General features: G+C 36.6%; 1 protein-coding gene across 4 annotated transcripts in view; it reads left to right on the plus strand.

Moving 5' to 3' along the window:
- LOC117983863 (uncharacterized) overlaps positions 1 to 22,596 on the plus strand; it is a 71,543-nt gene extending 48,947 nt beyond the window's left edge. For all 4 annotated transcript variants that reach the window (XM_034970491.2, XM_034970489.2, XM_069499965.1 and 1 more), the window contains exons 3-11: positions 9,114 to 9,766; positions 12,021 to 12,178; positions 12,990 to 13,133; positions 14,446 to 14,650; positions 15,244 to 15,367; positions 16,163 to 16,274; positions 17,374 to 17,476; positions 17,829 to 18,015; positions 18,531 to 22,596. In XM_034970491.2, the coding sequence (XP_034826382.1) occupies positions 9,114 to 9,766; positions 12,021 to 12,178; positions 12,990 to 13,133; positions 14,446 to 14,650; positions 15,244 to 15,367; positions 16,163 to 16,274; positions 17,374 to 17,476; positions 17,829 to 18,015; positions 18,531 to 19,279 (2,435 nt within the window). In that variant the 3' untranslated portion in view covers positions 19,280 to 22,596. The remainder of the gene's footprint in view (positions 1 to 9,113; positions 9,767 to 12,020; positions 12,179 to 12,989; positions 13,134 to 14,445; positions 14,651 to 15,243; positions 15,368 to 16,162; positions 16,275 to 17,373; positions 17,477 to 17,828; positions 18,016 to 18,530) is intronic.
- The last annotated feature ends 210 nt before the right edge of the window (positions 22,597 to 22,806 follow it).

The raw sequence follows: 22,806 nt of genomic DNA on the forward strand, positions 1-22,806 counted from the left end.
TATAAATTCGCTCATACTTTACTTATTTTCCAAGTTGTGTGTTTCGTTGAATTAAAATTCGTAAGGCGTCTATCAGTAAGTACCTACCTAATATTTTTATCGAAGTATAACTTCGATAAAAAATAATATGGTAGGTAGTAGGGATAAGCCAGATAAGAGTGATTTCAGAGTGAAACTAGACGTGACATCACGGGCATTTATTGTAAGATCAAAAGTATTGCTCCAAAACGCAACCGAATTTCTGATTATTTTTTACACATTTTATATGTATAAAAATAGTAATTACTATCTATACCATCAGCAGCCATATTCCCAAACGCAACCAAATCTTAAATCAGCCTTTACGGGGCTTATGTAAACATAACTAGAGCTTACTTATTACACCATCAACATCCATATCCATTCAAGTATTTTTTTGAGCTCCATATAAGCAGATTTTTTAAATCAGCATTGCTCCATAACGCAACCAAATTTTTGGTAAATTTTACATAATTTGCATGTGTTTTGCACTTACGTTTTACATGCGCAACAGCCATGTTTCTCGTCGTTTTTATTTTTGCATGTACTTTGGAAGGTCATAGCTCGAAAACGCAACCGAATCGTGATCAGTTCTTATACGGTTTGCATGAGTACAACTAGTAATTACTTTCTATACCATCACCAGCCATATCCATATCATGTAATTTTTGGTAACGATAACGCCATAAATACTTATGTCAACCACTCAGGGCCGACAGAGTAGTATAATTGTCTGCAGAGAGTTGCCCTCTATCCCATGAACCCATAGACTTATTATAGAGATAACCACATCACTGCATGAACCCGACAAAATCCATATCGGTAATGGTTACCAAATGTGTTGTGACCCCCTAATCTATTACTAATTAACTACTCATCCGCCTCCCAGCCAATTATGCCCTGCGTGTCAGTTAGTTGATAGGTACCTAGTTCGTTTCACTTTTTCCCCATTTAGATCCCCATCCCAAACGTTCATTCATTTGATCAAATCTATTATTCTTTAGGACAACGGTGCACTGGATAACGAAAACGTAAGCTATAAATCAATGTCTGAAGTATAAAAGGTCAGTGTCGCGAGAATTATGTACCTATCTCACTAAGCCGAAGTTCAATCTCCGTGAGAAAATGAATTTTGTTCGCTATTTCAGTAATGTTTCACGAGCTAGAGCAGCTAGCTATGATTATTGATTAGCACAGGGACTTGCTTGGTAATATTATCTACTAGCTGATGCCTGCGACTTCGTCCGCGTGTAATCAGGTTTTTTAAAATTCCCGTGGGAACTCTTTGATTTTCCGGGATAAAAAGTAGCCTATGTAACTCTCCAGGTCATATGTATATATGGAAATATATCTATAGGTTATATATTTATATATATAGTCTATAAGCTATAGGTTTAAATCTAAATAAATATAAAAGCTGACTGATCTATCAACGCACAGTTCACAGTTCTACAGAAACTACGAAACGGATTGGACTGAAATTTCGCATGCTGATAGCTATTATGATGTAGGCATCCGCTAAGAAAGTATTTTTGAAAATTCAACACCTAAGGGGGTGAAATAGGGGCTTGAAACTTATGTAGTCCACGCGGACGAAGTCGCGAGCATAAGCTAGTCTATTTAAAAATACTCTAGTCATCAGTGAATTATTTGGAAAATGGTCTCGCTGTACTTGTCGTTCTGAAAAAGTCCGTATATAGCTCTATCTATCTATTAGGTGAAATTAATGAAACGTTGCAAAGGATTGTGGTTGCACGGAAATGCGCATAAATCTGCAACAATAACAGTCGATCCTAATATCACGATACACGGTCGCTCACGGATTTGAGGGTACGTCTATGAATTGCGGATAGTGTTGTGCGATCGTGACATCTTGATAATTGCTTTTTATTTCTGCTTACTTTTTAAATATTTTATTACGGATGATTGCTTGATAACATCATCTCCGTCATCGTAAACGACGCACCCTGGCTGGAGGTATGATGAAACCAGGATCCCAATCTGAATGGCCAGCATCGATTGAATACTAAAGACAGAAAACGTTGGCGCTACTTTAAAGAGGCGATGTCCAAAAATGGATTCAGAGAGACAAACGATGACCATGATTAAAAATATGTAATACTGGATGATGCCTGCGACTTCGTTCATGTGGATTTAGGTTTTCAAAAGTAGCCTACGTCCTTCCCCGGGATGTAACTCTGTATTTTTCATTAAAATCGGTTAAACTGTTGGGCCGTGAAAAGCTAGCAGATAGACAGACAGACAAACAGACAGACGACAGACAGATAGACTGATAGACACACTTTCAAATTTATAATATTAGTATGGAGTGTGGATATGCATATGAAAGTATGGATGGAGGGCATGTTTATGAGTTGCAACATAACATTCCGATTCACATAAACAGACTTCTATAAACAATAAATTGTAGAGATAACTTTCAGCTTTAAAAACAGGATCACGGTATAAGTGCCTCTATAATTGCTAATGCGCGTGGCCGCCATTTTAGTGACGTCAGCACTAGACTGAAGTTTCGAGCTGATGGTATATTTTTATTTCGGCTGACGTCAAAATACGTCATTTCGATGCTAATGAGCCAGTTCCAACGCAATAGCAATTTGCGGGACTTATACTGAAATTCCCCTGTCTACGTTTCGAACTTTAAATACTTCGGCGACCGCGGGCGATGCAGTCCGGAATGAAATTTATTTAAGTTGGTGGAAGTTAAACGCGCGATAAAGTTTCTTGGACCAATTTCAACTAAATACTCCGTACCGTCTTACTCGCACTTAACAAATTTCATTAATTGGCGAGAGAAAATAGTATTGACATGGTTGCACCTCTTATTGAATTCAATATTTGTCTCGTTGTAAAAAAGGAAAAGTTTTGATATATTATTAAAAACTATACAAAAATATAAGACTGATTTTTCTTAGCGGCCCAATTTTACAAAGAGATAGTTTACATCCTGAAGATTGACATAGGATCTTTATTTCGGGAACGTTAAGGGTTTCCATAGGACTTTCAGAAACCGACTAGAGTCTAGACCATTAAAAGCTTCTTTGTCTTTTATTTATTGATATTATATTATATAGAAATCTTCTAATTTTATTAGAGGCAGGCTTCTGTATTTTAATCTTTCTAGCGTCATCCAGACCAAAGCTATGATGGTTCAAAAATACGACGAAACGCTTCCAGAAAAAGTAAGGCGGGAGCACTGCCGTGCCCCCTGATAATGTATTAAACTTTATTACTTTTCATTAATTTGACAACCCTGGACATCACTTCCAGTTGTATCGACACTTTTAACATAGTTTCAAGTATTTATTACTTAGTTGTCACGAAGTTTTGATAAATAATCCAATAAATTAATATGACGATAAACTTTTAATTTTGTGCGTTATGATTTTAAACACGGTCAATTAAATACATACTTAAATGATTAACATAACTAACTTATAACATTGTAAGCGTTTCACACTTAAATATACTGTGAGCACCTAAGTAGTGTTTGGTAAAGCAACAAGTAGATATATTTTAAGTAGCTTGAAAGAAGCCAAACATGGAGGGTTTCTTAAGCATTACAAACAACACCCGGTAAAAGATCTTATAGTAAATTTTGAAAGAATAGGTGATTTCAATATTTAAAAAAGTTAAAAAACTAGTTTTATAGAATAAAACTGAGAAGTATTTTAATGATGACCCGACGCCAGTGCAGCGGTGAGCGTTGTATTTTAATGTGATGAGGTGGATATTGTACCTATCTGGTTCTATCTGGATATAATTTGAAAATTGGCTCAGATCTTGTAGTGTGGGAAACTTTGGTATTGGTAAGTTATGACCTTGCTGGCCAAGTCATTCCACCAAGCGTAAAGTGCTCTGGTGCGATGCTTCATAGAAACGGATTATGGGCCCTTTAAGGTTAGGTCTCTTTCATTTAAAATTTCATCGTAATTACTACCAGTCTATTTATAACAAATGAGATTGCAGTTAAAGTCAAATTTTGTCATCAAATAAAAAAACTTTGAAGTATGTATGATTTAATTTAGACTAAAAATACGTACCTACAGTACGCGGCAGAAAATGAAGTACCTTTAGAATGAGATTTAGGCTTAGAGCGTTGTCTCTGTTACTCATACCTATGTGACGTTTTGTCGGTCTCAACGAGAGAGATAACGTTTTACGAAATCGCTCTTTCTAAAGGTCGATGTACATTTTTCTGCCGCGTACTGTACTATTGTGCGTGCAAGTATCAAAACTAGTACAACGCAGTAAGCGAGTGCAAGATGAATGGAGCGATTAAGTTGAGCAACTCGGTATAGCCCTGATTGGTGGTGCCGTGATTGCGGCGTGACAATCAAACGGTGGGATTGCGGCTTACATACAAGTTTAAGTAATACGTTTGTTGGAATTCATTCCATAAACATCGAACGTACAATGTAGGAGTATATCGTTAAAGCAATGGGCCTGAAATATATTATGATACTGATATCGAGTCAGTATAAAAGGCTTGTAGTAGATTACAACAATTTAATTTTAGCTAATGTCTATGAAAAGTCATCCGCGTGGATTTAGGTTTTTAAAAAATCTTGTTGGAATTTCTCCAAACCACCCGGTATCCACTTGTTTACACACACACACTAAAATGTGTTTAGTAGACCAATCAGATTATCGTCAGAATATAACATGAAACATTATCACCTCATCTTCTTCTTCTCTTCTTCTAAATATATAAAAGGAAAAGGTAACTGACTGACTGACTGATCTATCAACGCACAGCTCAAATTACTGGACGGATCGGGCTGAAATTTGGCATGCAGATAGCTATTATGACGTAGGCATCCGCTAAGAAAGTATTTTTGAAAATTCAACCCCTAAGGGGGTGAAATAGGGGTTTAAAATTAGTGTAGTCCACGCGGACGAAGTCGCATTGTCGATTATTGATAGACTAGCATAAGCTGGTCTAGCAATTATCTGATTTGTCTGCTAAATACATCTCCACCATCTCTCTCCGCTTTGGTGGATACCGGCCCTTAGTGGAGGTCTTCATTATAGAGAGAATCAATGCACAAACTCTCAAGTTTCTAGAACGAAGTTTGGATTGAATATTCATAGGTCAGTCTGTTAATAAAATACTATACTAACTGACACACCTACTTTATTTTGGTGGAATTACTAATACCCCTTATTGAGGGTCTATGCCATAGAGAGAGCAAAATAGAAAAATCACTGCTTCTACACAACTGTTTGAGCTGTACCTTGATATGCTATAGTCAGTCAGTTACTCCTTATAATATACCTATAGCTAACATTTCGTAACTTGCCTTGTATCCATGTCCTATTCAGTTAAAGGCTTAGGTAAAGCTGCAGTGTTTGCCAATTTCAGAGTTATGCAAACGTAGCAAACTGAAGAGTATCGACGAGCCCAAAGGGAAACGTTCATGGAACGACATTGTAGATTTTGCGCAGCTCCCAATTAGAGCGAAATTGTACGTGTCGAATAAAATCGGCCACGGGACGGTCTTCTACATGGAGTTAGATAGTTAGGACATAGAGCAACAAACCTTATGAACTATGCGTCAAAAAAGCCCGCCACACCAAAGTATAAAAAACCTGTTTTAAACTTGGAGCGTAATTACTTTGAATTTTGGCAGACTTTCAGAGTTATGGCTCTGATATAAATCTGTCTCGTTTAAGTAGTCTGAGCAAGTTGAGCCTCTAGCACAGATCTATCTCATATTAATTCTAAGTCTCAGCAAAGTTAAAACACATTAAAAGACCCGTCTCCATGGCTTTGCTTAGACCTTATTGTTAACAGAACTTTTTCGGGATATTATTGTTCTAGTAACATAACAACTCTGGGGTTTAGTACTGTTGAAACATTTTGTCGTTAGCTGGAGTTACAAATGGGTCTTCACCGCATGTTCCTGGTAGGTATTGAACCAGGTTCTGCTTGTTATTCAAATGTAACGAGCCTACAGGTATCTACATCATGTGGCCACGATTGGACTTCAGCAACCAGTTGAGCATGCGTTAAGGTTTTACTTAACTTTAGGCTGTAGGTATTCTGAATTCTGATAAAAATTAGTCCTTAACTACGATTTCATCTGATAAATGATGCAGTCTAAGATGGAAGCGGGCTAACTTGGAAAGAACTACGTTAGGGTTTAATAAGCCTTCGAAGTATCGTACTAGAGCTCCAAAGCCTTTCGCAGCACGGCTTTACTGGAAGGGACCAGCCCAGACCAGAACCAATTTAGATTTTTTATATTGAAAACGTTACAATAAAACTTAAAGCTAGCCTTACCAAACACAACTGTACTGTACAAAATATTTTGCCCTAATGGAACGGTGCCAAAATACTGGCTACATTTCGCAGAAAAGCCAGGTGTCAATAAATGATGCAATTAACCCTCGCAAAAAGTCTTCGGAGATTTTTTTTAGCAGAAGAACTTCATGGCCCCAGGATCTTCACAGCTAAAAATATAAAATTAAAAAAATACAAAAAGCTATATAAAAGGAAAATGTGACTGACTGACTGATCTATCAACGCACAGCTCAAACTACTGGATGGATCGGGCTGAAATTTGGCATGCAGATAACTATTCTGACGCGGGCATCTGCTTAGATAGGATTTTTGAAAATTCAACCCCTAAGGGGGTGAAACAGGGGTTTGAAATTTGTGTAGTTCACGCGGACGAAGTCGCGAGCATGAGCTAGTCTCTCAATAAAAGTCTCGTTTATGAAGTTTTCGCGTTGCAGTCATTTCTGCTGCAGCTGTTGGTTTTGATGCTGGTCTCGCTGATGTGATACAGAATTTAGAAATTAGAATTTAGAATAGCCCCTGCTGGGATTAGGTCCTTCCACTTAAGAGACTACAGTGCTTACCATTGCACCCGGGAGGTCTTTAAAAGGTTTTGATTTTGCTTACAATTTGATCTTGGACACACTTCAGTAGGTTACGGCAGAAACCAAGTCGGACGCAGTTAAAGGGGGGATCAGATAATAGGTTACCAGATCAGGACAAGCGGAACAACTGTTCATAATGTAACAGTTATGATTACCATTTCTGAACTATTAATGCCACTACAAGCCATTTACATGCGGTGGCTGTATCGTTTAACATTAAAGCACTTGGATCCAAAATTGTGATTTATACGTGTAAATAATGCTCACAACATTTCCGCCCTTTCTCCGCAGCAATAGAACTCGGAGATCATAAATTTCAAGGCAGTGCTTTATGCAATATGTTTTCTAGGCATTAATGTCATCCAGACTTTATTTACACGCTTCTGGTTTACCAAGTTCTATTGAATTAAAGCTTCATAGTTTACGAAATTTAATTAAAATATACTTTAAATTGAAAACCTGTAGCACTGGCAAAGCCGCGACCACAATATGATTAATTAGCGACCCGTATACCGATTTTTTGTATAATTCTATTGGTTGTTCAATAAAATGAAGATAAAACTGCTTTAACACCTTTTCTAGGCTAACCCATTTCCATCATTATTTACCACCAGATGAAACCGCAATATAAATCTAACTTAGGTATCTATATCTGCATGAAAAATAAGGCTTGCGTTTGGTTGCACTTGATGGCTGGTGATTACTGTAGCGCACCTGCCAAGACGCTGTCTGTACACTCTACTTTGTAAGAAATCCTATCAAAAAGTTAAGGAAAGCAAATCAGTCTTCTTTCAAAACTGTATAGGTTATTGAAGACAAAATATCTATCTACAAGCATTAGAAAACGTAAATAATAGTCTTTATACTAAGTAATATCCTTATTTGCCATTAACTATACCAGTTGTTTGTGCAAACATCAGCCAATATTTACAAAAGGACTGTTTGCTTAAATAAGTACCTAATAGGTAGGCTATTAAATCAAAAAATAAGCGTAGTTCCATGATTGAAAATAATTGATAGCATCCTTTCTTAGAATATATCGTTACTTTCCATGACGTGTGATAGTGGTCAAGCTTGTGCCTATAATCTATAAAAAATATAGTTTCCAAATCAATGATTACATTCAAGAGAATTTCCCTATGTCGCTCCCCAGCTCTCTCTACACCCACGAAGATTGGTTTTCATTTAAATATAAACCAATCAAACTCAATAAAAATTTGTTGGTACGTTCTAGAAACGTTAAAGTTACACAAGTTTAAATACTTGTATGTGAATTCTAGAGTCCTGTAACTTTGAAACTAAATATTATTTTAACGTAAATCTGCCAAACCACATACACAGAGAACGTATCAAGAAATTTCTTTAAGTTTGATGGTATAAGTCCCGCAATTGCTATTGCTCTGGAACCATGTCTCATTAACATCGAAGTGATGTAATTTTGTCGTCAGCCGAAATAAAAATATACCATCAGCTCGAAACTTCAGTCTAGTGGTGACGTCACTAAAATGGCGGCCACGCGCATAAGCAATTGGCGGGACTTATAGCAGGTATTCAAAATATGTGAGCGAAACTATGTTTGTATGGGACGCAATACGAGTAACCGTTGTCAATAGCATTTGTAAAATTGTATATGAGAGGTCATCGAAATCAGACTAATTTTCATAATTAAAAGATTTAAAAACGTGACATCAAAGCTTTTGCTGATTGAATTATTTTTCCCAAAATCGTTATGAGCAAAAACAATTCAGCACGTGACTTGCCTTCGTTAAATTAACAATTATTTAAATATACGGCTAATGACTTTGAGCTCTTCACCTTTCGTGTTTTTGACTGACAAACAGACAATTATGATGTCAAAGCATACACTGTATCAATTATAAAATTTTCGCAGGTCTTAAACAAAAATACACGTTAAACTTTTCGTCTAGAATTGGAGCCGTTGAAATCTTTACACAGTAAAAATAGTTGCAATAGAATATTTCAACTGGTACACGAGTGGTACATCTCGTTTATTGGATAAACTAATCCTTTCTTAGCGGATGCGTACGTTATAATAGTAGCTGCGTGCCGAATTTCAGCCCGATCAGTCCAGTAGTTTGAGCTGTGCATTGATAGATCAGTCAGTCCTTTTCTTTTTATTATTTTAAAATTTAAGATATAACTTTAATTATTTGCTTTGGTTTCAGATACACAGGAAGTTAATGTACCAACATTAATAGAAACCACGACAGAATATAAACCCAAAACAGTCATAGAAGAAGAAAGAGCACCAGACTTCATCAACCATGACCATGCTCTACCTTTCAGAGATGCTGACAGAACCTTAGGTGATGTAATGATAGATTCAAGCAATGATAATATTAGTGAATCAACAAATGAAAAAGTTATAGACAGCAGTGAGCAAATAAAAATACCTGAAAGCGCTTCTAAAGTATTACTACCAATAGTATCAAATCTATCCTACAATGATTTTGTTAAGTATCAAACTAAGACAAGAAATAATTCAGCTACTATAAAATCAGTAGTCAATTTAGAAGCGAAGAAAGCTATTAAAAGAATTGATAAGAAGAATGATTTAAAAGCTCATGTACAGTATGATGAAGTGACAGGAGAGCTGATTGGTGGAGATCACCCGTGTCATCGAGAATGTAAAGAAGGGGAAGAACCGATGATATGCTATTATCATTTTAATTTGGAATGGTATCAGACTATGAGTAAGGCGTGTTACGATTGTCCTTATAATGTGGAAGACTGTAAGAGAATAGACTGTATTCCCGCAGATGGCATTAATAGAGCACTGAATGTTGTTAACAGAAAAATGCCTGGACCAGCTATAGAGGTAAGTTTCGTTAGAATTTAATATTCAAGAGTTACAATATTTTATTCACTAGTATCTATAAATATCTAAATATAAAAAAGAAAAAGGTGACTGACTGACTGACTGACTGATCTATCAACGCACATCTCAAACTACTGGACGGATCGGAGTAAAATTTCGCATACAGGTAGATATTATGACGTAGGCATCCGCTAAGAAAGGATTGTTAATAACTCAATCCCTAAGGGGGTGAAATAGGGGTTTGAAATTTGTGTAGTCCACGCGGACGTAGTCGCGAGCATAAGCTAGTTATTGTATGAAAGGTAAGTAAGTTTAAGCAGGTTTGGCTTTTTAGGATTTCGTAACTCAAAAGGAAAAAAGGAACTCTTATAGGATCACTTTGTTGTCTGTCTGTCTGTCCGTCTGTCGTGTCTGTCAAGAACACCTACATAATATAGGGTACTTCCCGGTGACCTAGAACCATGAAATTTGGCAGGTAGGTAGGTCTTATAGCACAAATGAAGGAATAAAGAAAACCGTGCATTTGTGGTTACATCACAAATAAGTCAAAATGTGTTCATGAACATACAATTAGTGTTTTCAATTTTCAAAGTAAGATAACTATACCAAAAGGGGCATCATATTATGAAAGGGCTTTACCTGTACATTTAACAACAGATTTTTAATTATTTTTATGCATTTTTTGATTTATCGTGCAAAATGTCGAAAAAATGTCTGAGAATGGAATCCTCGGTGCGCGAGTCTTACTCGCACTTGGCCGCTTTTTTATAATTTAAGTTGGTACCTAATGGAAGATTTGAATTAAATTAGTATAGTTTGTAAAAGTGGCAAGAGCTAAAAGTACAAAGTCGTGATCATCTCATAGTAAGTTTTAGGTAGAGCGTCGTTCTTACAAGTTTTTGCTCATCATAATGAAGAGTTATCATGCGATATAAAAATTTAACAAAAACTCTTAAATCATTAGTGAAGCTTTAAACACAATGACTAAGCTCCTTGGTAAACCACAAGCTCTATAACGCAATCATAATAAATTGCTAAGTTAATTAGATATAGGAGGAAAACCATCGCGGCATCGACTTGAAGTTTTTATTGGATTAAAATTTTAATTTTAATTTTCAACAGTGGCTGAAATGCACATTTTATAATTATGTTTCAATTAATTGAAATACCTCTAAAAGAATCTTAAATTAGGATTCCACGATGTTTTGAATATTAAAAAAGGTTTTGAATGAAAGAGTACCATGACGAGCTGTGCCCTTCAGGAAGTTTGCTTGATAAGAGCGCATTTGTGTGAGGTAGAGGCAAGCTTAGAAAGTTAGAATAGGTATTATTATCTTTTTTCATTCCTGGGTCATTGTTTATTTTGAAATAATGACACGCGACAAGTTGAGATGACAATCGGGGTATGAGGCGGGGGGATGCCCCGCACATCCGCACGTCACCCGCGCTTGCCTGCACCGGGTTAGCGCGGAGGCTGTGCGAATGTGCGGGGCGTTCCCTCCCCGATTGTCGCCGACTATTTCGAGCGGTGTAGGTACATGATAAAAAATATGAACAACTTGCAATATATAAAACAGACTGATGTAAATCAGAAACGAACGCCAATATGTAGATACCTACTAACCTCTGTTAACCTATAGAGTTTTTGCTTTATCAAGTTTTTACTACACCAACCGTAGCTACATAACCACTTGTGTTGTGGATCATCAAATAAATTCAAGTGCATCACAAGCAGACGTAACTGAAGTGTTGCATAATGAAATGGATACTTCACGCGAATGAGAGGGTGTATCGTCACCCTTAATGATATTAATTTTATTTGCTGTACGAGGAAAATCCTGTTCGAAAGATCCTCAGAACACGTACTTGGAATATAAAATTGTGTTGTTCATGATCCCTGTAGTTTTAAGTACATTAATTTTAAGTCAAATAATATGTCAAATAGAACCCTGTAATTTGGTATCATTTTGGTAAATGGCTCTCAAAGTTGATCGAGTGGTTAAGATTAAGACGCGTCAGCCTTCTATTAGGGGAGTCTTCTTCTTTTCGGAGCAGCTAGTAAAAGCTTAAAATTGCATAGGGTAAAGTCCGGATAGATGCCCCACTTTTGCTATTTCGGGAAGTGTTTTTTGAAAGCATGACATCAATCCCACCGTGGCATATCTATCCGGACTTTACCCTAGCCAAATTGAATAGTTTAGAAAAATGTGTAGGTGTTTCACAAGAATGTGGCTAATGGCTTATTTTGTTATAGGTTTGCCAGCACGACAGAGTAATTGTGGACGTAGAGAATGACCTAATGACAGAAGGTACGACAGTGCACTGGCATGGTCAGCATCAAAGAGGAACACCGTACATGGACGGGACGCCTTACGTCACTCAGTGCCCCATTTTGCCGGAATCTACATTCAGGTACCCAAGCTTTTATACTGAAGCTCACCTACTGCTTGGCTTTTTATATTTTGCTGTTTTACCTGTTCAAATTAGTGATGGTGGTTACGAAGGGAACCACGTTAATCGGGGAAAGATTTTTTTATTTAATGAACCCTTTGTCCCGTTTTGAGCGATTAAAATATCACTTGCTTTAATGGTGTAGGAAAACATCATGAGCTTCTTCTTCTATCATTTCTGCCAATCCTCACTTGGCCAGCGTGGTGGACTTTGGCTAAAACCCTTCTCATTTTAAGAGGAGACCTGTGCTCAATAGTGAGTTGGCGATGGGATTGAGCTATTGAGGGAGACCTGAGCCAATTTAGAAACAACTAATTTCAGGAAGTCAGGAATCGTATATATTGTACTGGGAACTCCCAAATATAAAACACAGCGCCTACTACTGCACAAGTTTAAAAAATAAATGTGAGATATAATAGAGAAGTAAGAACAAGCATAATCTATCAGGCGCATAAAGCATTATACTATCGGAGTGCTATTTTACTTAACTGGGCTTTCTAAACGTATCTCTAAGGCTGAGATTTATATTAGGCACTTTGACTTTGTTCAGACTTAAGATTGAGTTAAAACGATACAGATTTATGTGAGAGATATAAATCTGTCTCGTTTTAACTCTGTCTTAAGTCTACACAAAGTCAGAGTGCGCTCAATAGATTTCACCCTACTCGCTACATCGTATCTCAACGCTATTCTGTCATGATTCGTGTGCAAGACACACTTGGACTTTCAGCTATGTGATTTGGAAAGATTCTAATATAGTTTTTGTTTGCAGATACCAATTCAACGCCAGCCATTCAGGAACTCACTTCTGGCACTCTCACTCTGGCATGCAACGTGCGGACGGTGCAGCGGGTGCTTTCATCATACGGAAGCCAAAGTCTCAAGACCCTTTCGGGGATATGTATGACTATGATAGGTAAATATTTAAACTTTACATTTCCCATGCTTTGTCTCCGGAATGTCCGTTTTTTGATTGAGTTCAAAGAGAAAAGCAGACTTCTTGTAGTCTTCTGCAGACTTTGCTTGTCTTGAGTAAGTGGATATGCTATTACATTAAATACCTACTTACTTACAACCAAAAGTATGGTCTCTATTGCATTTATGAAAGTGGTAATAAGCCATAGTTGAAACATGCAAGTTTATAAAACCAATCCGGATCCATTGGGTTCCTTACCAAAGGTCATATTTTCAAATTGCGATTCTACCGGACTTTTAAAATCTTTTTTGATATTTACAATTTTTAATTTTTAAATCTTCTCTAATGAAATTATAGGTTAGTTATAATTATTATTACATTTATCGTGGTAGGTAGGTACCTACTGATTTTATACATTATTAAAACTGCAAGTTAAAAACAACCCAGTGGATCTAAAATATTATGTATTTTTTACCTTTAGTACCTACATCTTTTGATGCTGCTATTGTACTTACGTACGTAGAATAATTTACAATTTGCAATCACAAATCAACGCTTAAAACAGGAAATTCGCCTAGACAATTTATGATTGTGTTACTTGTCTAGTCGGTTAATGTAATTCATATGCAAATTGGCGTGTTACATCACTGAGATGAATTAGGTCGTGACATCTATCCAGAAATTACATTTTGAGGTTATTTTGGTGGGTGGATTCAGCGGTCAGCTGGCAGCTGTAATCTTATAAAAGGAAAAGGTGACTGACTGACTGATCTATCAACGCACAGCTTAAACTACTGAACGGATTGGGTTGAAATTTGGCATGCAGATAGCTATAACGACGTAGACATCCGCTAAGAAAGGATTTTTGAAAATTCATCCCCTAAGGGGGAGAAATAGGAGTTTGAAATTTATGTAGTCCACGCTGACGAAGTCGCGAGCATAAGCTAGTATAATAGTAAAATAAGAGGCCCTCTAAGTTCCTCCTGTTTTATGTCTTGCTTTCATTGCATGTCTATTTGTTTGTACCTAAGTATTGTATTTTTATATGTGGATGATTATCTTTTTTGTTTTGTTTTGGTAATTTATGCTTGTTTTGTATAAGTCCTGCAAATTTCTGAACCGCATAGCCGCCATTTTAGTGACGTCAGTACTAGACTGAAGTTTCGAGCTGAGGGTATATTTTTATTTCGGCTGTCAAAATGACGTCATTTCGATGTTAAAGAGACATGGTTCCAGCGCCATAGCAATTTACGGGACTTATACTGTTTATCTATCTTAGAGGATCGTCTGAACTAGTTTATTTTTATTTTAGATCAGAGCATGTGATGATAGTAACAGACTGGATCCACGAGCTCTCAGTGGGGATGTTTACTGACCACCACCACTCATCCGGCGACAACAAGCCACCAACCCTCCTTATCAACGGGGTGGGACGCTTCAAGATCTTCAATGAAACTGCTAAACTAACGTCGAACAAACCCATGTATATGCAAGCGGCTAGGTTTAACGTTGAGCAGGTACGTTTAATCTTCTTAGTTCTCTATATATATAGAAGGAATAGCTGACTGACTGACTGAATGATCTTTCATCGCACAGCTCAAACTACTGGACGGATCGGGCTGAAATTTGGCATACAGACAGCATGACGTAGACATTCCCTAAGAAAGGATTTTTGAAAATTAAATTACCCCTAAGAGGGTAAAATAGAGGTTTGAAATTTGTGTAGCCTTGTTTAGTGTACGCGTTCTACAAATTCTACAAATATAAAATTTACTCTCTTATACCTACAATAGCGGTGATCTGGCATTGTTCTAAGTTCAAACCGCGAAGTAATAACCTTTTTAGTTTACTTAGTAACTCACAGTAACTAACTGGGATGTTTTTCAAATGTTATACCTAGTAGGTACGTTTAGGCCTAACTTTATACAACAAAGGATAATTTCAAGAATTATTAAGTAATGCAAAGAGTTCAGCACCGTTGTGACGTGATTGAAGGACAAACCAACAAACAAACACACTTTCGCATTTATAATAAGGGTACTGAAATAAGGGTACCTACTGATTAGATCAAAGTAATATTCATAAGTATGAAATTTATTTCTATTCCTAGGGCTATACGTATCGCTTTCGCGTGATCAACGCCGAGTTCCTCAACTGCCCTATCGAGATGTCTGTGGATGCACATAACATCACTGTGATCGCCTCCGATGGATATGAACTGGTGCCTATTACTGGTAAGTCTATTACTGTTACCACATTACTATTGAATTTTATGAAAATTCTACGCACAGTACCTACCTAGTCAGACACAGTACCTAGTCCTATAGTTTTACGATCTAAAACTTTGAAAGAAAGAAAAGAAAGAAAGAAAAACGTTCATTTTTTAAAGCTGTACCACACATTACCAGTTAGACCTGTTCTGTGACCTGTGACCTGTGGTATTCCGACGCTTTTGATCTCGTGGTCATGGTCGCGACAACTATTATAGTTGACATGGCAATCGGGATGAGGACGCTCCGCACACCCGCAAGCCCCCGCGCTAACCCGTTGCGGGTCGATTTGCCCCCGATTGCTGTCGACCTGTCACAAACTATAGGTACGTAGGCCAGTATACAGGTTACTCCTTCGCTCACACTTACCGCATGATTGCTCTGTGTCTAGACGGCTTTGTCAAACCTCTGTTACACCTTTACTCTGTGATCCTGTACGCTTATTACGAGATTTTATGTCTCACCAACGTTGATAGTATTCGAGTGTCGAAACACTTCCGCGTTATAGTAAACTGGATCTTAACTGCCTTGTTTTAAAGCTCAAGTTTGTCTACACATCTACAGCCAGCGCTCCAAGCGGAAACGTTGCGAAATTAAAATCAGTGGCATTGAATTTTTGACTTCAATTCAAGACTGTTTAGGTCCATTTTACTTTGACGTTATTGTGTTTTGAATCACGAATTCTAGCAACGATGGTGAGACGTAAAATCCTGTATTAAGCGTACTGGGATACCTACTCAAAAGCTGTTTTTGTTTCAGCCACGTCGCTCGTGACATACGCGGGCGAGCGTTACGACTTCCTGCTGAAGGCGGACAGCGAGATCGACAACTACTGGATCCGCTTCAGAGGACTCATGGACTGCGATGAAAGGTATTTCTAGTGAACCAGTGTATTAAGGCTGTATTACGCCAAAGCCGCATGCTTGAAAATTTTTAAATGTAGCAAGAAACGTCGGCAGACTGTCATACTGTAATACTCTCCTGTTGTCGCCTTGGCGTAAAATAGACTACACATTTCGATTTGTAGCATGTCGCATGTTGTTGATCGGGTGTAAAACAAGCTTAACGGCAATATATTATTTTATGTACCTACATAATCAGCCACAGTTTATAATACATAAGTGATGAGGACGGAGATTTGGTACGGACGTGCCACTGAATATCTGATACAATAAATTATAACATCCCTTTTAGTATTTGTTATTTATAAGTTTATAAGTTATTTGTTATAAGTTACACAAGCCAACGAATGAGCCATAACTCTTATGATAGTAATTAATAATAATATGTCAAGACTCTACCATTGATTCGGAAATCAAATTGTACTGAGAAGAGTCGGCAAAGAAACTTAGCTGTTATTCTCTTCAATATCAAAGTAGCACAATAGATATATCACGTCTTATTATAAAACATTTGCTAATACAACAATCTATAAAATTAACTGCTGCCAATTGCTGGCCATGAATAGTCGAATTGGAAAAAGAAAAAAAAAACCGGCCAAGTGCGAGTCAGGCTCGCGCAATGAGGGTTCCGTACTACAGTCGTATTTTTTCGACATTTTGCACGATAATTCAAAAACTATGATGCATAAAAATAAATAAAAATCTGTTTTATAATGTACAGGTGAAGACCTTTCATATCATACCCCACTTGATATAGTCACTCACTTCGAAAGTTGAAAATACTAATTATTAGTTCATGACCACAATTTAATTTTTTTGTGTGATCTAACCCTAAATTCACGGTTTTCAGATTTTTCCCCAAATGTCAGCTATAAGATCTACCTACCTGCCAAATTTCATGATTCAAGGTCAACGGGAAGTACCCTGTAGGTTTCTTGACAGACAGACGGACAGACAGACAGACAGACAACAAAGTGATCCTATAAGGGTTCTGTTTTTCCTTTTGAGGTACGGAACCCTAAAAAGTATGTAGAAGTAGTGTTTACTGAGATTTTCCGCTAATTACAGATTCACGAAGGCCAAACAAGTGGCAGTACTGCACTATGAAGGGGCCATGGAGACAGAGCCGGCTGGCGACCCCTCCTGGGAGGAACTTCACAATGAAGGACTGGTGAGTTTATTCTCTCCTCGTAACTTTACTTTTTACATACTTTGTTTTATTTACTTTGCCTATAAAATAATCCAATAACTTATATCGTCTTAAAACTACCGTAATATCAAGAAAAAATGCTTGAAAATTGTATTAGAATCTACTCAATCAGTTTTTTCTTTCATGATCTCTTGCCTGCAATCTTGTAAATTAGATTGGTCTATTTTTTAGTATGCAAAAAAACAAGCTTTTTTTGCATAGCGGTGAATACAAGTTCTTTCCCTTTGTTTATCTATACTACTTCCATTATCATACTCGTAACATGACCAAAAGTCTAAAAGCGAATCTTTTTTAATAAAAGACAAATTTTCAGCAATTAAACGCGTTAAACAAAGGCGAAGAAGAAGACGAAACGATAAGCGTGGCCGAAATGCAATCTTTAGCAGGATACGACGAGAGTCTGAAAGAACACGCGGACTACCAGTTCTACGTAGCGTATGACTTCTACGCTAAAAACAATTCACATTTCCATCGCTCTCCATACTACGGGTATTACCAAGGTAAGCCGAGATAACTCAAATAACTTAGGAGTTAGAATTCGAGAATCTTCTGCAAGTAGTTGCGGATTTTATTTGTAGCCAATCTCATCAAAATGTTTACAAAAACATAGATCACTTGTGAAGAAGTTTGGTTATATTTTAATTTAGTTATTTTTTTCCAAATTAAAATTGTGAGCTTATACGTAGCTAGTCTAATCTAATTACAAAATCATGCTCGCGTTGTTTGGTAGCTATACTGGCTGCATTTCTGGGCTGAACAGCCAGGCTAGTCTTTTGCGCAAAAAATCATACAGCGCTTCTATTAGCAGACGATGTAATTTGTCTCTTTTTATTTAGATTTTTCTTTAATCAATAATATCGACAAACTCAATAAAATTACTGGGTTTGATTCGTTTTCAAAAAGTAAGGGTTAAATTTTTGAGCAGGGTATCTTTTGAAAATCTTTAAATCCAATTTATTTATTCTCTAAGTTGCATCTAAGTCTAAGCTTTCATTAAATTTTATTTTTGTTCCAGTCCCGGAAGCCAATGATCGTCTCTACACACCACAGTTAAACCATATCAGTATGAAAATGCCGTCAAGCCCCCTTTTAATCAGCCGTCCGTCGCCAGAAGGATTCTGCAATTCATCAAGTATAACCACAGATTGCAAGCACGGCTACTGCGAATGTCCCCACGTATTATCAGTAAGGAAAAACGCTGTAGTAGAAGTTATTATTGTAGATGAAGGTGTGACATTTGATGCTAACCATCCTTTCCATTTACACGGGCACAATTTTAGAGTAGTTGGTATGAGAAGGTTATCCAACATGACAACTATAGAAGAAGTCAAAGCGTTTGATGATGCAGGACTCCTAAAAAGGAATCTAAAGAATGCTCCTTTAAAAGATACAGTTACAGTACCAGATGGAGGTTACACAGTCATACGTTTCAAAGCAGATAATCCCGGGTATTGGTTGTTCCATTGTCACATAGAGTTTCACGTGGAAATTGGTATGGCTTTAGTCTTCAAAGTTGGTGAACATAAAGATATGCCTCCTATACCCCATGACTTCCCAAGATGTGGTAATTATATGCCCGACAACATGCTAGAACATGCAACGACACCAAAGCAGAATCCAAGTGATAATCAATATATTTCGATAACGCATTGGTGGCCTGTAGTTTATGTAAACGGTACCACATCGTCCGCTGTAGTATTGAGATCGTCGGCTTTCATAGTTTTATGTTTAGTGTGTTTATTAAATTTAGTGATTGGGACGTAAATGTGAATTTATCATTATATTTTTCATAAAATTTTCCTAAGCCACAAATAAATTGTAGAGCATATACCTATGGGACATATTTCTAAAGAAGTGATCTCAGCTAATAAGATGAACAAGATCAAATATTTCTTTGTAGCATGCCTATCGACGTAGAAAGTAAGGTTTAGGTATACGTTACGGTTCCTATCGTTAATTTCTAGGTGACTTGCCAACACTTTTTACGTCTGGGCAAACTTTTAGAATTTGACCGCGGTAGCTTTCATAAGGGTTTCACGATCGGTCAAGCACACGAGATTACTTCAAATATTATTTCGAAAATGTTTTGAAATTTCATCTGGTTTGTGTCCCTCAACTTATGATTATAGCAAAATAAGAAATATAAAACCAACTACTAAATGTTTTGGTTGCATAAACTACAAAATACGAATTTGTACTTATTATTTCAATGTTAATTAATTTATTTGTAAGAATTTACGTATACGATGAACGTGTATATTATTCCACTCATTTGTTCTATTTATTTATTGGATAGTACTTATGTTTGTCTATTTATTTAATTTATAACAAACTTTAGGATTTTTAAAGTGGATTTTTAATAGTTTTAATATTGTGAGTTCGGAATAAATAAATTAAGTATAATTTTAGGCCAAATACAAACAATTGACGATGAAAGCGATTACAAAAATTTTAACATATTGAATTAGAATAAAGAAAATATTATTCGGTGGTTGTATAATTAAAGCAAACCCAAGCGAAACCAAAATATCTAGAGATGATTTACATACTTAAAACAAACAATCCCATACAGTCAGTTTAGATTGAATTGAATGCTACCAACATAATTATTATCCTAATATTTTTTTATTCCGAACCCTTTATAAGTCTTGCGCTTTCTATGTAACGTTAAAACCTTCAATCGAAAATTTCGATGCATAATAACTGTATGACTCCTGAAAGTCTTTTACCTTATTATAGGCCTAACGCAGAACACGTACTATATAATTTGTTGGAAATTAAAAATATATTTCTTCTGCATTAGGCTTAAATTAAATCCTTGCCAAAACCGAGAACATTTTGAGAAAATGTTCTCTTTGGCTGGGCGTATATTGACTACTGTTGCCTCAGCTTCTTGCCTCTCATGCGGCTGCATGAGCTATTCGCTAATAGCATCTAAAGAAGAAGCTAAAACTTCTCCATGTCATAATTGTCATCGTCTCAATCGAAAGACGTCCACGGCTGGATAAAGGTTTCTTTGTATAATGTCTATAAGCGCCTGGATCCAGTGGTTTCATTGACTCATTCGATGTCGTCTGCCCACCCATTAAAGGGTCTGCTAGCACTGCGCTTTCTGGTGTGAGTTGCCATTCCAGCAACTGGTGCCCATCGGTTCTTCGAAATATGTGCCCCGCCTAGTGCTACTTCAGCTCCGCAACACGTTGGGCTACGTCGCTCAGTTACTCTGGTTCTCCTACCTTCTACATATCTCCTTTTTTATAACCTCCTCCTCAGACGCATAACTGCTTGAGAAGCAAAGATTGTTCAGGCGATAGTAGCAAATGAGCGACCAGCTTTTGTATTACTTTGAGTATAATGGACGTCGCTGGTGATATGTGATATTACTTAGTTAAGTTAGATTTAAGATACGTTTGTACTAAAGTTACTGTTGTAAGATAAGTCAATGATATTTTATGCAAAAGAAAAATAAATATTATAATAACATGTAATAAATGTCTTTTTCTAGCCCTAAATACTTCATCAGCATTATTTGTAAACAAAACACGGTATGAAAATATTCCTCAACAAGATTTCCACGAAATAAGAGAATGAACAATTTTTGAAAGCGTCCCTAAATTAAATTTTGTTATAATAAATTGGAGATGTGCTGTGAGTATGGGGGTACCGCTTGAATTTCAAATCTAGCCCTCGTTTGGAAGCGCTCTGTTATGTTTACATTTTTCCATTATAATTCATTCGAGAATAGGAAGCTTTTTCCAACGAACTGGCTGATCCTCTGACGTAGTTAAAATTTTTCGGAATTTAAGCTTAGAATCCACTTAAAAAATGTAGTAAGTAGTAACACAATGACTAAATCAATTGGTCAATTTGTCAAATACGTTACTTTTTAACCCGGAAACTCAAAGAGTTCCCGTAGGATTTTCAGAAATCTTATAAACAAATTCCTGAAAAGCTAGCAATGCACTGGCGTTTCTTCTGGTGTTACAAATGTTTATGGGCTTCAATCAATTAGCATTTGGGTTATCCACCTGCTCGTGTGCTCACTATTTATAGAAAAAAAGTTATTAAGCAACATTGAAAGATTACTTCTCTCAGGTGTTTTGTCAATATTTCAAAGTTCGAAACCTTAAACACGAGGCTATCACTGCTTTAGTTCCCAGGATAGTGGAAAAGCACAACTTTTTAAAGCGACCCAAAATGAAATTCGAGATGAAGTCCACGTGAACTCAGCGGTATCCGCTTGAATTTTAAATCCAGCCCTCGTTTGGCAGCGCTTCGTTTTGTTTACGTTTGGCCGCTGTAATTCGTGTACCGAGAAGAAAAAGCGAGCTCTTTTTCAACGAATTGGCTGATCGTCTGAAGTACCTAAAATTTTCCGCACCGACAGTTACGTTTTAAATGGACGTTTCGTTAACACAGAAGCACAAAATATAAACAATCTTTACTTTTTAAAATGCAAAAGTGAGTTTTTTTCTTGGTCCTTATATCACACAGCAACAGAGCAACAGATCAACTTGAACAGTTAGAAAGTGACATACATTACTTTTATGCTGGAAAATATCCTGTATGGGATAACTGTAATTCACATCGACGCAGCCCGCGCAATAGCTCGAGCAAAATAGGGATTAATTTTATTTTGTACCCATTTTTTTTTATTGAAATATTACAATAAAAATTAAAACTAGCCTTTTCTAATTACTATATAAATCATGCCCGCATGGAATGGTGCCTAGAATACTGGCTGCATTTCCGCGCTGGACGCCAGGCTGATCCATTGCCCAAAAAATAAGCCAGCTCTTCTGTCACCAGAAATTATTAGAAATTTTATATATTTAAGGGCCCATGGTATTCATGAATATATTATTATTTTGTTATTTTTAACTCAGTTAATAGATTAATTGTAAACCCAAACGCAACTATTGTATTGATTCCAAAATTCCTATCTACATTTTTTTAAATTGTAAATTTAATATAAATTTTTTAGTGATAAGTTTTTCTGTATGTATATACATTTCTATTGTTGTGATCGCAAGCATTTTAATAAAGGTGGACCTGAAAAATAAATGTTTTGTTAAAACCTTTTTTTAAATTGAATTTCACTCACTAGTCATCGCAGAAACTCTTATTATCCTTGATGTAGGAAGAAAATGTGGTTATTGTAATTGACGTAGGAGGAATATTATGTGATTATTATGAAGGAGGAATATACCAAATTATTATCTTTAACATCTACTTACGTTGAGTCAAACAAACGGCCTTTAATTTAGCTTTCCGAAAACACTGAATATGAC

Source organism: Maniola hyperantus, chromosome 7 (assembly GCF_902806685.2).
Source record: "Maniola hyperantus chromosome 7, iAphHyp1.2, whole genome shotgun sequence".
NCBI lineage: Eukaryota > Metazoa > Arthropoda > Insecta > Lepidoptera > Nymphalidae > Maniola > Maniola hyperantus.